At 38.2% G+C, this 15,997-nt stretch overlaps 1 protein-coding gene across 1 annotated transcript in view; it reads right to left on the bottom strand.

Annotated features, from left to right (window-relative positions):
* Positions 1-15,997, bottom strand: part of adcy2a (adenylate cyclase 2a) — a 68,029-nt gene that overhangs the window by 11,957 nt on the left and 40,075 nt on the right. Inside the window, exons 6-19 of the mRNA XM_023277568.2 lie at positions 15,065-15,213; positions 14,829-14,940; positions 12,560-12,687; positions 12,150-12,308; positions 11,142-11,274; positions 10,883-11,059; positions 10,760-10,803; positions 10,488-10,568; positions 10,122-10,191; positions 9,771-9,868; positions 9,502-9,586; positions 6,545-6,682; positions 5,290-5,400; positions 4,999-5,186 (exon numbers count right to left, since the gene is read on the bottom strand). Of these exons, the coding sequence (XP_023133336.1) occupies positions 4,999-5,186; positions 5,290-5,400; positions 6,545-6,682; positions 9,502-9,586; positions 9,771-9,868; positions 10,122-10,191; positions 10,488-10,568; positions 10,760-10,803; positions 10,883-11,059; positions 11,142-11,274; positions 12,150-12,308; positions 12,560-12,687; positions 14,829-14,940; positions 15,065-15,213 (1,673 nt within the window). The remainder of the gene's footprint in view (positions 1-4,998; positions 5,187-5,289; positions 5,401-6,544; positions 6,683-9,501; positions 9,587-9,770; positions 9,869-10,121; positions 10,192-10,487; positions 10,569-10,759; positions 10,804-10,882; positions 11,060-11,141; positions 11,275-12,149; positions 12,309-12,559; positions 12,688-14,828; positions 14,941-15,064; positions 15,214-15,997) is intronic.

Here is a 15,997-nt window from a genome sequence, read left to right as displayed (position 1 = left end):
CTAAAGCGCCAGTGTTTCCACAACCAGAACCCTAAAATAGGACTCCCGCTGAGGCCAGAATTGGGCAACAATTCAGACTACAGTCATTGTGTGTCTATGTATTGTACTGTGAATGCTCACACAGACTTACACACTCAAAGCCCAAAACATACTATGCAAGAGCTGATGTTGACAAAAAGATTAAAAATCTTCTAATTAAGTAATTAAAATCAACAATGAAACTGATTTTTCTGTATAGCAGCGAAGTGTGGCCTTCCCTAATCAAGTTCTGGTTGTGTGATAAGACTCATGCAGGACTCTTGCATCCTAATTTAAGCAAGCATATTTTGCATATTAATGGACTTTTACTCTTATCTAGGGCAGAGCTCAGCCGACAACTCAGAAAACAGCATGCAAGTTCTGCACTCGCTTGGTTCATCTAATCAATTCTCTACACAGAAGCAATGCCAATGTTTGAAAACAGACTGTGGGTTGATTTGAAGACAAATCAGAGATGGAAACACACAGAAACTGTATTTTTTCCCCCTAACGTAAAAGGTAATAGCTACGAGTGTAGCAACTACAGAAATGGCCAAAGCTTTTCAGTTTGTCAGTTTAATACCTCGCAATTCCCCATTTTGTATGACAGGTGGCCAAAGCCATGTGACATTTCTTGACTTCGCAGTAGGGATCACATTATGCTATTTCAATGTCATCTAGTAACATTGTTTGGCATTTGCCTTCTCACAGTGAATTAGTGATGGATCCTGAGGGCACCAAGAATTTTTTTGAGAGGGTTTTATTGGCAAGTAGAGCTTCCAGCTATAAATCACAAAAAAAACCCACATTTTCCAGTAAAACCACTATGGATGCTGTCAGGATTTTCAAAGCCTTATTCCATTATTCACCATCCCCATAGGAGCTTCTGCATTTCTTTGTTCATGGTATCTTCTCTATGGTTTCACTTTGCTTCTCAGTTCCAGGATGCAGTGCAGAGCAAAATTATCTTCAGTATGTTGGTATTTTGGTTGGTTGCCCTGCCTTATTTAGATACTGTTGGACACCCTATTTAGCCACCTCACTCTTTAAAAGGTGAAAACAAATTGTATTCCGGTTTATTCCAAAAACCATATTGTCATTAATCAGAGCCGCAGTGGCAGTCTTGATGAAATGATGCCATGGAGAGTGTCCTACTAGTATAATACATAATCTAAAATCATAGCATCCTGCGAGCTCTTCAAGGATCAAGCGATCAGTCACTAAGTGTCGGCTGACGAGGAATTCACAACATTCAGTCCACCTTACCCAGATCTACTGTAGGTACTTTGTGCAAACCTCTTCTGTCAGCACATGATTGGATTTCAAGAGCTTTGTTCATCCTCCAAGTGTTTTGTGTGTTCATATTGCTGTTTGCTACTGCTGCTGAAATGTTGTAGGTGCAGGACAGTTGAGAGTCACCCTGTGTGCTCTGTGCATGGTCCCAGATGGTTTTCTCATGGAACCAAGGCCTGTGAAGTTGACAACAGCTTTGTGTAGCATCAAGCTAATGGAGGAGGGCCATGGTGGTATCTGAGCACAGAATGATCCTAAACTCTGGGACCTTTGTACCTACAGACTGATGGAACTAGCTCCTTGTTGGGACTAATTTGAACTTAGCACAATTCATCTACTTTTCAGTAGATTTCCAGAGATGCTATGGGGGACGTGAATGTGGAGCTCAGTCATATTTAAGTAGTAATCTCTTGAGCATTCTGCACCTCTCATGGGTAACTTTTTGCAAAAATTTAGTAGCCATTACTAAATTCGCGCTAATCTGCCCAATGCGAGGCCTACCCATTACTCATATATCACTGTGTCTTCCAACCCCAAATCCTGTAATTCCGAGGGATAAAATGAATAGTGTCATGTGGTGACTGTTAGAAACTCTCTTTCACACTTGTCTGATGGCAGTACTGGTGAATATGCACTTAGTAGCATAGCTTGCCTTTGCTAGCGGATTATTGAGGGTCATCAGCCTCTTAGTCCAATGGGCATTGCAGTGAGACTGGGTAGAAGGCTGTTCTTGACATCCGGTCACATGCCACACTGATGTTACCTGGATGGCAGCCTTTCCGGAAGGTGTACAATCCTTCCTCTTTCTTCCGAGAGCCTTAACTTTGGAGGTCTGTCTCTCTAAGACCAGTGATGTTCCTCAATAATCAGAGCAGTCCTTCAGTAAGTCTATTGCCTTTGCCATCCAGGAGACTCCTGACATTTCATATTGCCAGATTGAAAAGCATCATTTTCTCTTTGTGTTAACAGGATGGAATGCAGTAACCTATCCAGGAGATGGTAGAGCAGGAAAATTTTAGGCAACCTTTATCAAGTTCTTCCCCTTTCAAGGTAAACAATGCAATCCTGAATAGGTTCCTCCCAGTCGCATGGGAGTCTTCCAAAAGCAACTACCACTCAACTTGAGCAGCAGGCGACTATATAACCTGTGCTAGTCACATCCAGGGCTCTAAGTAGGAGCTGCTGGTTTATTCTTCCTTCCTCCTGTCACCAGACACCACATCATCACCAGACCTCCACTGAATGTAAGGCCAGATATTGTAGACTGTAGGTAAGAGTGAATATGCATGTAGAGGGGTTTTAAGAGTGCTTCAACAAGTGCACAGTCCCTATCACTCACAAGGCAGCAGGGAAGGTGGACCATAAACAAACTCTGGGGACTACTGCAGCTTCAAAATCAATGACCAAAATTATTCTGCACCCATGGGGAGGCCTGCCACAGGGCTGCTTGTCTCCTCACCGCCGAGGTTAGTGAGCAGTGAGCAGCTTGAAGCAAGAGAATGGAAACCAGGCGGGAAACAAGCATGCGTTTTCCCTCTAACCATTGTAGTAGTAACATCACATCATCCTACAAGCTACACGCACTCACACAAATGTGCAGACACCGAGATGGAAAAATGAGACATTTAGCTTAAAGAGGACTTTGGTTCAGGAGCTGTTTGTTCTGAGTGCAATAACAGCATGCAGCATCTCATTCGGTTTCATCCTGATAACAGGGATGCCAGGTTTGCACAGTGATGATGGAATTCCACAGTCACAAAAACTGTGGTGGTTCTGGACATAGCAGTGATTAGATTGCTAGCTAAGAGGATGCAAAAGGGATTTAAGAGGCTGCTACTGGAAAGCAGCTTATTTTGTTTTTAGATGATTCAGGACAAAGGTTCACTTATTTGTAGTGTTTATGATGAAAGAAAACAAACAAAAATGTCCATGGCTTTTTTGTATGCACAAAAAAACCAAACAAAAAAAACATACATATTTTCCAAAATGTAGGACTACCTCCAAGTGTGCTACATAATATGATAAATTAATTTGACCACAGGATTTACTTGCAATAAAGTACCAAGACTAATAATTTCCTTTCCAGTAAATATCACAGATAAGCTATACACTTCATTTATAGTACATTGTACTAAAGTGTAGAAATTTGAGACAATGTAATCCACTTTGGTATCTGTGAGCATCAACCATACACTGACACAGAGTAGTCCATTTTGTAATAAAGGAAAAACGAGTGGTTGTGGTAATAACTAAGGCTAATATGAAGAAATGTAAGGCAACTTTATATGACATCAAAATTCCAGCTTTACACCCACATCTTGGTTCATAAAACCTCCCCACAGTAGCTTTCTTGCAGACCGCCTGTCCATGGTACATCACTGTCAAATCACTTGATGAAACCATGAACCGTGTTAGCTAAAAAAGGCCCCGACGACAGCTTCCTATCAAGCATGTGTCACTGTTTGGCCTTACTTTCCTCCACATGGCTTATAATGTATAACAAGTCCATGTTCACGGCTTCTCTCTTACACTTACTCAAAATAGCTGGTTTCATTCCCTATTTGCTCATTATACTATTCATCCTTATTAAGCAGCCAATTTCCCGACCTGTTGGGAACAGAAAAGGCTGTGAGAATGTGGACTATAAAATGAAGGGAATTCATTAAGAAGGAGAGAACAGTTTGATAAATGTGGGTGAATGACAAAGTGTGAGGTACATATAGGAACTATTTCTTATTTAAATTATAGGTGAGAGTTGGCAAATTGTACTTGATTACTGACCAAATGCTGTATTTATGCTGCCTATTTACTGATGAAGACTCAAGTGTTTGCTTAGTATGTATTCAGATTTTATTGTGGTTTTCTAGTATTTGATAAAAACTAAGAGTATAATGACCTCTTTCTATTTAAGGTACAAATGAGAGCCCTGAAAAATTATATGATGAAGCACCATGTTAGGAGGATCAGGCAAAGTCTATTAATTTCTGTATTAACTGTACAAACTAGTTATGTTTAGTCACACAAAATCCCCCAAACCAAGCAGTACTCAATGGCTTACATTTATTGCATATTTACCCCACAAGTATTATCATTATTAGTCAGTATAACATTTAACTTATCTTTGATGTATCAGGTTGTTAAATAGTGGCTATAGTCACAAAGCACTGATTAGGTAAGTAATGCACGTTTCAGTCTGTGTGTTTTACCTCTAAGATTAAATAACCTATATGACCTCTAATTTTCATCTAGTACATTGGTTGTAATTAAGTAATCAAAGCATCACAATCAAACCTTCATGTATTTTTTTCCAAGGAGTGAAGTATAAATTTTCCATAGTACAGTTTCAATTTGTGCATTGTGAAAGTAGAGATGACGTGTTTAATCCAGCTAAGTAGGCAGAAATAAGTTTTTGCAGAGCTACCATTGCAGCCTTTTATATTACAAGCCTCTAGAACAAATCTTGCATTTCAAAGAACTGTCTTGAACTACAATGACTAGATTACACCTTACAGTCAGGCCAGCAAGGAGTTGGTTTTGTAACAAGCAGTGGAAGTTCTTGGCCACTGTTTGAGTCTCTTCAAATCTTCATTCACTAGAACCCCGCATTAGTTTCCACAGTAGGGCAAATTCAGTAAGGACCGACTCACTTTATACCCCTCCCATTCTCCCTTCTCACTGTGCACTTACCTATCTAAGCTTTCCGTCTTGTACAGAACCTCTCTGCTGTATTCATCCAGCAGAGAGGCATGCGTTTGTAGAATAATGACATTGTAGACGACCACCGCTGTTAACATGATGATCATCTTCAGTTCGTAGTTTATCCTCAGGAAAACTGAGCAAGAAATCAGGCCCAGGATGCAGCTGTAGATTAAATACTAGACAGAAAATAGACAGATTGATTCATTTTAAAGTTAAAAAACACAGACAGTAATTAGTTTATAAGGAATCATGATTATAATGATGTTTGTCTTCACTTACAGGAAGGTAGAAATAGTTTTTGCCAGTGAAGGGCCCATTTGTGTAAAACAGTGTTTCATTGGAGGAATTGTAAACAGGAACTAAAGGCAACACATTGTCTTCCAAAAAGAACTGGAAGGAAAAACAAAGTTTAAAGAAATTTAAGGTTTGCGTCATGAGAAGTGTGAAAAAAAAATCCATTTATCCACAGAAAACAAACCACAGAATTCTCATGAATATTATAAAGACACTGTCTCTGCGTTTTCTTGCTTTCCACGTCAGCATGTGAAAAGATGGACTAGTCTGCATTCGACTTGCAGCAGGAAAATAGAATCTTGTTAGATAAGAGGGCAATAGTGACAACCATTCAATAATGTCCTTTAAAGTGAACCTGCAGGATAAGATGAGGATTGGCTGCCCCACTGAGCAAAGCCAAGCTAATTTGGTTCATCCGCCCTGAGCGACTGACCCACGTCAGTCGCAAAACACGATTATAATCTCTGGAATCGATTTGTGTGAAGATCTAAACCAGGGTCTTTACACCGTGCTTTATCACGCAGCTTCCTCTCAAGCCTCAGGCTACTATTCCACCTTTATCTGAGCCTTTGTGTATTTTTTCTTTTTTCTCTACAGGAATAAACCTCAACCAGATAAATCTGAATATTAATAGAGAGAAGCAAAATAACAACAAAAATGTTATATACAATATTTTTTTATCAAACATGTACACCGCATTGCCATTTTTTGGCAATGCAGGGAAACGACAATCTTTATGTTTCAAAGAGTCAACTGCCGGGTGCATGACAAAAGAGAATAATACCGGGACTAAAATGCTCTGTGGCTGATTGTGTGCTGAAATAGCCAATATGCTTCAATGGAAAGCAGACTAATAAATACAACATTAACATGTTTGTGCTTTTGCAGCTTCTGACTATGATGAATGAGTCATATTTACTACTGGGGCAAAGCATCATCTTTTGCAGTAAGAAAAAAGAGATTATTTTATATTAAGAAAACTCTCTGAGACATATTCTAAGATTGTTTCAAGAATATGATTATGCTTTTGCAAAAAATATGAATATCCCTGATTCCTATTCATTTATATCACTAGAAGCAGATGTATTTATTTGGTTACATGACATTATGTTGCATTCCACTACACTCGAATTACACTGCACTTACAAATTACAGGAGTGGTCTCTAAAGGATTATATTCCTTGTGAACCTAACAGATGCTACCCCTTTCTTAGTGCACTACCTGCACATAAAAGCTTACCATGTTGAAGACTGCCATTATTAGTATTAGAGCTGTGGTTGTCATGGTGAGAGTGATGCGGGGCCATGGTTTGTTGGCAATAATGACTGATGACCTCAGCAGCCACGTCCAAGAAGAGGAGGCGCTTTTACTGCAGTGCTGCAGGCACAAATACACACAACAACAACACACAAATAAGAATGTATGAATCTGCAGGAGGACTTGAGAGCTGAGAAAGAAGGTTGAAAACATCACGCTCTGAAAAAGCAGAGGAAACGCATGTGAGCGATGTAAAATAAGTAAAATTGACATATATGCATATAAGCAGACAGATGCACACTACTACATTCATTCTTTTTGGTAAGAAAAAATAACTGTGGAATTAATTAAACGCTACATAACAAGTTGGCACAATGAAACATATGTTACTGATAACCTCTAATTGCCTCAACAGTGACAATCAACAAGTTCAAGAGCCAAACAGTTATATAAATTTACGGTATGCTGCATTATATTTCAAAATGCTTGCAATAACGACAACAAAACCACCATGACAAGTGACTATCATTTATATATGTATGCAAGAATTCAGTAAACATAGTTATTAAGAAACTCTTTGATTTGAATGCAAAAATTATTTCCATTTGCGCTTTCATTAGAATCAAGGCAAACTGCAAAGAGGTTGTCAGTGAGTTTCCGCCTCCTGTTTCAACGAGATAAATAATATTGCTCAATTACTGCACAATATAGCCAATATCATTTTAATATTTTTATATGCTCTATAATATTACTGGGTGTCTATTGATGCAAGTATCACATCTTGTAGCACCTCGGAAAATCATAGCAAGGTCAGCTGCCATCAGCTGGTTTTCCTGTTTGCAGCACTGCCTTCAGCTCAATGTGTTTCATAGGAAACAATGAGAGTGAAAACCATTTTCTTGATCATCTCAGAGCAGTATCTAAGCATCGCTATGGCTGAGTGGATGTGACATTTGAGTAGCTCAGGGATGTTCATTATAACACAACATACAACAGCTAGCAGGCTGTATTGTGTACCAGAAGGAACACTGGAAATTGTAGAGCTACTAGTAAACATCTTATTTTGTTCTGAAAACAAAGCATTTGCATGAAACTTTTCATATTTTTCTCTAGAGCATCAGTTAAAAAATAATGTATAGGACTTACATTAAACATTGAAATGTGAATCAAAATGCAAACAGAAACTGCCACCACTGATTTGGGTGAAAGATGTGAGGTTGAACATTCAAGGTAACAATAGAAGATACAAATCAGTTCAAGTAACTAATCTTTATAAAGCTCTTAATTCACATTTCAACAACTGAGTGTCCAAGTTGAACACAGAGCAGACGACCTGATTTGTTTTTAACTTTAATAAAGAAGAAACAATGTCAGAAGAGAGTTCCAAAGCTCTTTCTTTCTCTTCACACGTCTGGATAGAATCAGCAACATCTGAAGCAACCTTGTGTAACTTTTTGGTTTCCTGTTCTTATCTTATTCTGAAGAAGCGAGTTCTTTTCTTAACAACTATATGTGATCGTTCCAAGGTACTGCTAGCATTCCTTCTTCTGAAAAGTGTTACATTTTCTGTGTAGATCCATGCCGGTATTATGTGACTGGGGCTGGAAAACATGCAGCACAACTGCTTGGCTGCTTACAGCTGTCAAAATTTCAAACACTTCCAAATGAGGAGGAAAAAAAATGTGTGTGAAAGACTATTAATTGAATTTCAAATCGTACCATTTTCAGCCAGCAGTGTCCTATTCAAACAGGTGCCATATGATTAATATTAAAGATACAGCCCTTATTTAAAAACAAAAAAAAATCAAAGCTTTGAGTCAAACTGGATAGTTGATATATCATTTGAATAGATAGCTCATCTTCAAATGCTACATTGGAGATAAGGGAATCATTTTATTGATGAGCTCCACTTGTGACATGAGACTGAGACAAAGAGTCTGAATGTGCAAAATTATGGAGCCAAATGTTTCTCTTTAAAAAGGAAAGAATAACTCCAAGTTCATTCAGAATTACTACACACAAGCCCAGAGAATATGCTTTTATGTGAGTCTACAAATTCCACAAAGAGAAAATAATACATAACACAACATGCACGAAAGCAAAGACCCAGCAATGCCAAACAGCATTGACAAAAGTCAGCAGGAGGCTTCTCAGCTTCAGCTATTGAGTATTGTATTTTGTTTTTGAGTTTTAGGAATCACCCACAGGGAGCAGAATAAAGAGCCAAGCAGCAGATTCTCACTTGCAAAGAATGAAAGATCAGTAGAATGGGTTGTATACGCCTCCGGCTTATGGAATTTTATAGTACCTTTAATGTTTTAATAGTCATTTCTTTTCTTTTCATTCTCTTTTCCTTTTTGGGTCTTGTATTATTTTTGCGACAGAGGGAATCACAGAAGACAGCTGGAGTTGTGTTTGTAATCTTACACCATTTTCCAGAGTTTGGATGTGACTGCACTGATAGTAGCTACTAAAATGACTGAATGCTCTTTCCAAAGGACATGTAAAAGCACTACTAGCAATATGACTGTTCAGGCTATTTTAAGGACACTAACCCTAATTAAATGTTTCAGAGATGCCAATATGATATGTAAACCCAATCATCACCAAGTCCTGCTGCATAATTATCTGTTTGTATGGTGTAGAAATAAATTATGCCACTACAGAGATTAAGATTCACAGCACTGGTGTGTACAGGACCCCCAAGTTACAGTTTAAGGACCAATTTTAGTCCGGAGGTCACACCAGAGAGGCACTAGTGTTAACCTGAGGGTCACTTAATGGACCGGTAAGCTGACCAGAGGGACACTTAGATCACTCATGTGCTGTTGGTATCACGTTAGGATTAACATTAAGGACACAAGAGCTCCATTAGAGTGGACCTTTTAAATACAGGTTTAAATATAACACAATGTTTGCTGTAATTTAACACGACTCACCAGGAAGTGTCCAATGAAACATATGAAGAGGGTCAAGGAGAGAACAAGAAAAGCCATTCCAAAGGATATTCCCAAAACAGTTGTCCTACAGAAAAATCCACGTATGATTAAGACATGTGCAACAGAGCCACCGTGATTTGAGACAAGTTTAGTTTAGTAATGCACTGCATAATGCAAAGGTATAAATTCACATGCTGTTGTTTCACGCAAAAAAAAAAAAAGGTAACAGTTTTATTCCTGGACTAGATCAATTGAAAGAAATCACATACTTTGGCAGGACGAGAATCTGCACAATAAAAATGCAGAAAAAGATCAGACAGGCGCAGGTGACGTAGTATTTGAAGGCCGGCAAGGTTGTTGCTCTGTACTAAAAAGAAAAAGAAGGAGGTTAGGAGGCAACAAAAGGCTTTTAAAACTGATATTAAAGCTACTTCAAAAGCTTCTTAACTGCACACTCAGACATCACAAGTCTCTGCTATTTACAAGATAAGTGTAGGCAGAAGTGTACGCAGTAAAAAATATGTTCTGTGGAAATATGTTCTGTTATTCTCGTTGAAAGACCTACAAAAATATATCCACAGAGGACTGAATAGAGACAGTTTCTTTGTGCAGCCTCATACCTCCTTTTCTAAGGATTTGTTGTGAAAGAATAACGATATTCTCTGGATGTCCTCGGACTTGAGCCACTGTCTGGAAGAGTAAAGACATTGTTTTAGACCAGAAAAAAAAGGAGAATACCAGCACTATTTAAATATAAGGTTTTGATTAAAGTTTAAGCAGAAGGTTCAACTAGTATATGAAGAGGCAAGCATTCAATATAAAATCCATGATAATAAAATAATATTTGCCATACTTAGTTTGAACATTGCCATGTTTAATTAGGTGCAATATTAGAAATCAGCATCTTATCGGTACTGGGATGAGTTTTCTACATATTCTTCTTCTTTGCCAAACATATCAAAAATAGAAATATGACCTCTTCTTACTTTTGTGCGTTTATTCCATCAATGGTCCTGATCATCCTCTCGTTGAGTTCCTCTTCAAATCGTTTCTTCTGAGACTTTGTCCTTTAATAAGTAACAAAAAAGTAAAGGAGGCCAAAAATCTTTTAAGTTCACACAGTATTAGTCACACATATCAAAGCCTCCAGCTAAAATCTGGTTGTATTAAACATCTTATCGCTGACTCTGTAATGGAAAGAGAAGAGGATAATCCTGTCAAAGAAAATTGTGCTGAAGCTGTAAAATGAGCTGCTTGCCTTTCTGATCTCCTCCGGAAGTGATACTGGCCCATTGGCACATCCTACAGACAGACGAGACGCTTAGCAGACGAACTTCCCATCACGTAAATGATAACATATGTGTGGAAAACAATTACTCACAGCAGTGTTGATCTTGCCGTTCTCATTAGTCATGCTGTCTCTGTGGTGCAGGTTGGCAAAGGGCTTGGCTGCTCCCCACGACTCCAGGTAGCGGGTCATCCTCACTGAGGCTCTCATCTTCGCTCCATCCAGAGTGTGTCTGGGTCGGTAATGATGCTGTGGGCTCCGACGCTCCACCTGGACAAACATGGAAGTACTGTCATTTTCTCATATTTCCTTCAACGTCCAGTATTTTGTTTACTGAATGTAACAGTTGTACCTTTGGGTTGATGACCAAATAGGTGATGACTCCATGTTCCTTCAGATAGGGATCTCTTTCTTGTCCTTCTCCTTCTTCCACCTTATAGGCACCATTCAAGTGCTCCAGTGTCACTGAGGTGATGTGGACTCTCCTGGTAATGAACAGTTATTTACTGTATTAATATTATTTATTATAAACAGTAGATCTTGTTGGAACGCCTTGGTAATGTTTGGGACACGGCTTTCATAGTAATAGCATGAGTAATAACTTTGCAGGCTGAGATTTCATTGGCACATCCCTCAGAGTCAAACAATTACTATCAAACGTTTGTAGACATCAATATATTTTTGCTCTTGAATTGAAAATGTCTGAGAACAAACTGGAGTATTTTGGTAGTGCACCAGTTTGTTGTCCACTACTCTGAGCATACTAGTTGGATAGCCTCAAAATCTGAGCAAACATTGGTCAGTTTTGTCTGTCAAAGTCAGCTTTATTGTCAATTCTTCTATATGTACATGACATACCAAGGATCAAAATTACGTTCCATAATCCCAATAAAGTTTTGTCAAACTAAATAGCTGCAAACTCAGTGCTGACAAAAAGAGAAAGAAGTTGTGTTACTTTATGCAGTTCTAAAGCTGAATTGCACAGCTGGCTTAATTGGTTATTTTATTTCTTCCTGAATAGGTGCACTTGTCTTAGTGGACTTTTATAAACTTATTTTGCAATATTTTCTTGTTGACAGTATGTAGCCTTTATTTGATTTACGTGCTACAGTAAGAAATGTGGCCAATTAGACACTTCAATTAAAAGGAAAATGTATGTTTATGTCTTATTTTCTCTGCTGTATAAAAGATTAATGAAACTATGAATTTTTTGTTCTATTACTAGCTTTTAGATATTCTTCTGGGATCCTTTATTGAGGTTAGGGGGTAACCAACCAGAGAAAACTGCTGTAGATATAATTTGATATGAAGGGTATTACATAGATTCTCTGTATTTCTGTTTTATTTCCTCTCAACTCACCCTGGTACCCCTCCTGCCTCCATATGATTGGCCAGCGTGACATCATGTGACCAGACATCATATTGCCATTTCTGAAGTCCAATAACTCCACACAGCACATTCCCAGAATGCACGCCAACACGCATGTTGATGTCGACCCCTGTGGCATCTCGCACCTTCCTGTCATGAATTAAAAATGAGCCGTTGTTAAAACTGAAAGTTGAAAAACCATCACTCATAACATCTATCTTGTAAGAAAACAAGAACAAATGCTTCACTTTCCAAACTACCTAAATAAAATGGAAACCTGCCACAGCAATAACACTTCAAGTCTGTTCCTTGTCAGAGTAAACCAAGTGTGTGTATGCATATATGCTAATGCTTACTTTCAACTTCTAATTATTGGATTGGATCTGATAACTGATGCTTACTTGATGGCCTCACACATATCCAGACCCATTTTCACGCAGTTTTTAGCGTGGTTTGGCAGTGACTCTGGCAGGCCGGACACACAGTAGTAACAGTCACCCAGGATCTTGATTCGCATACATTCATTTTCCTGCAAACAAAAAGGTGGAACATTAGCTCTGATACACAGGGCTAGGTAAAAGTCCCATTAACAGAAACTACAGGCATGTCATTTACTTTAATCACCTCTCCATATTCAACACGCCATGTGAGCTTTGCTGTCGTATCCTCTATTGATATATCAACTTTGGCAAGTGGAAAAATTGTAATTTGTATTTTCTATCATTGGTCTTTCCATGTATGATGAACATCAGCGGACATCTTAGCTTAGAAATAAGCTTGTGCTCTTTGATTTTGAAAGGTTAATATCAAAACCTGATAGAAAAAAAAATACTGCTGGGAGAAAAGTAGCTTTTTGTTAAGACATCTGCTACATAAACTGTATTATAAATTTAATGAATGATACTGGAACGCTGTTTTCATTCGTGTCCTGAAAGTTTTACCTCAACTCACATAAAACCTGACTTTAGGGAGTTTAAATGTGAGCAGGATGTGTGACATTAAAACTAGTTTGGGAGCCAATCAAGGTCCAATGATTAGGTGTGATGAGAAAACCTGAAGTCTGCATTACACTGAGAATGAACTCTCAGTGTTTGTGTTTGTGCATGAATGGAGAAGATGTGCTAGAGGCACAGATGCCATTTCTAAAATGTATAATCAAGTGCATAAACATTTTTAAAAAATTTTATCTTTTTTAGTTACTTTTGGTAAAACCAGCATTTCAGACACACATTATCATTCAAAGCAGAATATTGGTTTTTATTTTTCAACATGTCTGGAGAGGATGTTTAAGCATGTAAGGAAGTTTTTACCCTTTAAAGATGTAACAGTGAGTGAGACATACCATACATTACATTCACAAAGTTTTCAGACACTCTTAAGTTTCCCACATTTTGCTTTAATTCTGACTCATCTTAAATGGATTTATTTTATTGTTTTCTTATGAATCTACACACAAGTATTAAGAACCTTTGTTTGACACTTGCAATTGAACTCTGGAACATCTCTCTTCAATTAATGGCCCTCGAGATGCTTGTACAACTTGATTGATGTTAACCTTTTCCTAATTGAATTTATTAAACATAATTAGAAAAGGCACAGATCTGTCTACATAAGGTCTCACAGCTGATGGTATATGTCACAGGGAAAAAGCAACCAATGATGCGAAGAGAATTATCCATAGACCTGTGAGACAGGACTGTATCAAGGCACAGATGTGGGGATGATGTGGTCACCCAACCAAACTGAGCAATCAGGGATGAAATAGGTAATCAAGAATCCAGTGATCACTATGAATAAAATCCAGTGTTTCTTGACAGACCAACCAGAACAACAGCCATCAGTGTAGCACTCCACCAATCAGGCATTAATGTTTTAAGTAAAATGGAAGCCATGCTTAACTAAAAGGTACGTGACGGCCGCTTGTACTTGCCAAAGAGCGACTGTCAGACTGTCACAATGGAATATGTGAAGAAAATCAGGCACGGAGCATCCCCTCATTAATACCATCCCTACAGTCAAACATGGTGGTGGCAGCATCATGCTTTTTTTGAAACAAGGAATGGGACACTGGTCAGGGTAGAAAGAAAGATGGATGCAAAAAAAATCTACAAAAACCTGTGAAAAACCTTTTCCAGAGTGTTCAGGATCACAGGATGGGGCAAAGTTTAATGTTTTAACAAGACAATGACCCAAAGCTTAAGTAATTATCTGTGGATATCCTGGAGAGGATCTCTCAGAGTCCAATCTAAACCTGTGCACCAGTGCTCCCTATCCATCCTTGTTGAGCGTCATTGATTCTACCAAGAAGAATGGGAACTTCCAAAATAATGGTGTGCGAAGCATGTAGGATGATTCCCCAAGGTGCTTTGACCGAGATAGTCCAGTCTTTTATTTTTTTTAAAAACTCCAAAAACCTCTTTTTATTTTGTCAATGTGGAGTACAGTGAGTAGATTGATCATAGAAAAAATTAACTGAATTAATTTCAGGATGCATCTGAAAGAAAACAAAATGTGGAAAACCTGAAAGGGTCTGAAAATGTTGTGCTGTAACTTACAGCTTAGCTAGGTATCACATGTGAGTTCTATTATGTATTCTCCAGTGAAGAAGCAAAATTGTTACTTGTTAGGATGTATTAATTAGTGAAAATAATCCAATAATAAAATGTTTACCTTGGCAATTTGGTCAAATTTGCCAAACAGCTCGTTCAGCATGTGAACAAGCTCTCCAGGTGAGCAGTCACTGGCCAGTCGCGTGAATCCTACGATATCAGCATAAAGTATACTAGAGATGGAAAAAACATAAGTTTAAGAGTTTTATACACTTTCCAGGAAAAAACTTACAAGATAAGAAACAGATAAGGGCTACTTATACATATAAGTAGTAAATCTGAATAAAGATTACATGCCTGACATTAGTGTGTCTCTGGACATAGAGGTTGTGAAAATTATTTGTGTTCTCAATCTGACCAAAGTTGGGACCCTTAAGTCTCTGGATGATTTCAGCTTTCATCACACGGGCGATATGAGCTGGCAGCAGAGACAACAGCAGACGCTCCTAATGGCAGAAACACAAAGAAATCAGTAGTACTAGTACAGGGATGGTCAGGAAAGTCAAGGAAAAAAACAGATCCATAATTACACTTCAAAACAATCCGCATCTGAAATAACTACTCCAAGGGTTAATTTAGGACACCACGTAATGTTTGCAATGTTTAATTAACAACCACTTAATTATGTGTGATAAAGTTCTGGCTCAATTAGCTGGTTTAATTACAACATTACACATACCGCACAACATAGGTAAAAGCATGCACAACAATTAGATGAATTGCTTTGGAGTATACAGAGCTCTCATAGGAACTTATGCAATTTTCCCACAGTTTAGATTTTAGCAACAAAATATCTTTAAGATACAGATTTATTTATATTATCAAATTATAATCACCAGGAACCGTGACTTGCTAATTAAAATCTTTCAAATTTTCAGCACGAGTGTGTAACTGCATTCAGTCAATGTTATTTAGGAGTACAGATCTATAGAGACAACAAATACAAAAAGCTGTCACCATCATGTCATCAGCCACCATTGAAGCTTCAAGTGCTGAGTGAAGGTCAATTCAATACTAGCAATACCAAGAAACAATTGCTGTTACATCATTTTATTGCCACCCAGCAGAAGTGAAATACAGTCCTCATTTGTGTTATTTCCTTTCGTAGTCACAGGTAGCTTAACCACTTCTCTATGTTTTTCCCAACACTACTGTGGGTTTTACTCTAACATCAACCTGCTCAGAACTTAGCAACTATCCCCTCTTTGGCTGAGGAGAAGTTTTAAATAG

This window comes from Amphiprion ocellaris, chromosome 9, assembly GCF_022539595.1.
Source record: "Amphiprion ocellaris isolate individual 3 ecotype Okinawa chromosome 9, ASM2253959v1, whole genome shotgun sequence".
Lineage (NCBI taxonomy): Eukaryota > Metazoa > Chordata > Actinopteri > Pomacentridae > Amphiprion > Amphiprion ocellaris.
Note: the sequence above shows the minus strand (reverse complement) of the source record. Positions and strands in the feature narration are given on the sequence as shown.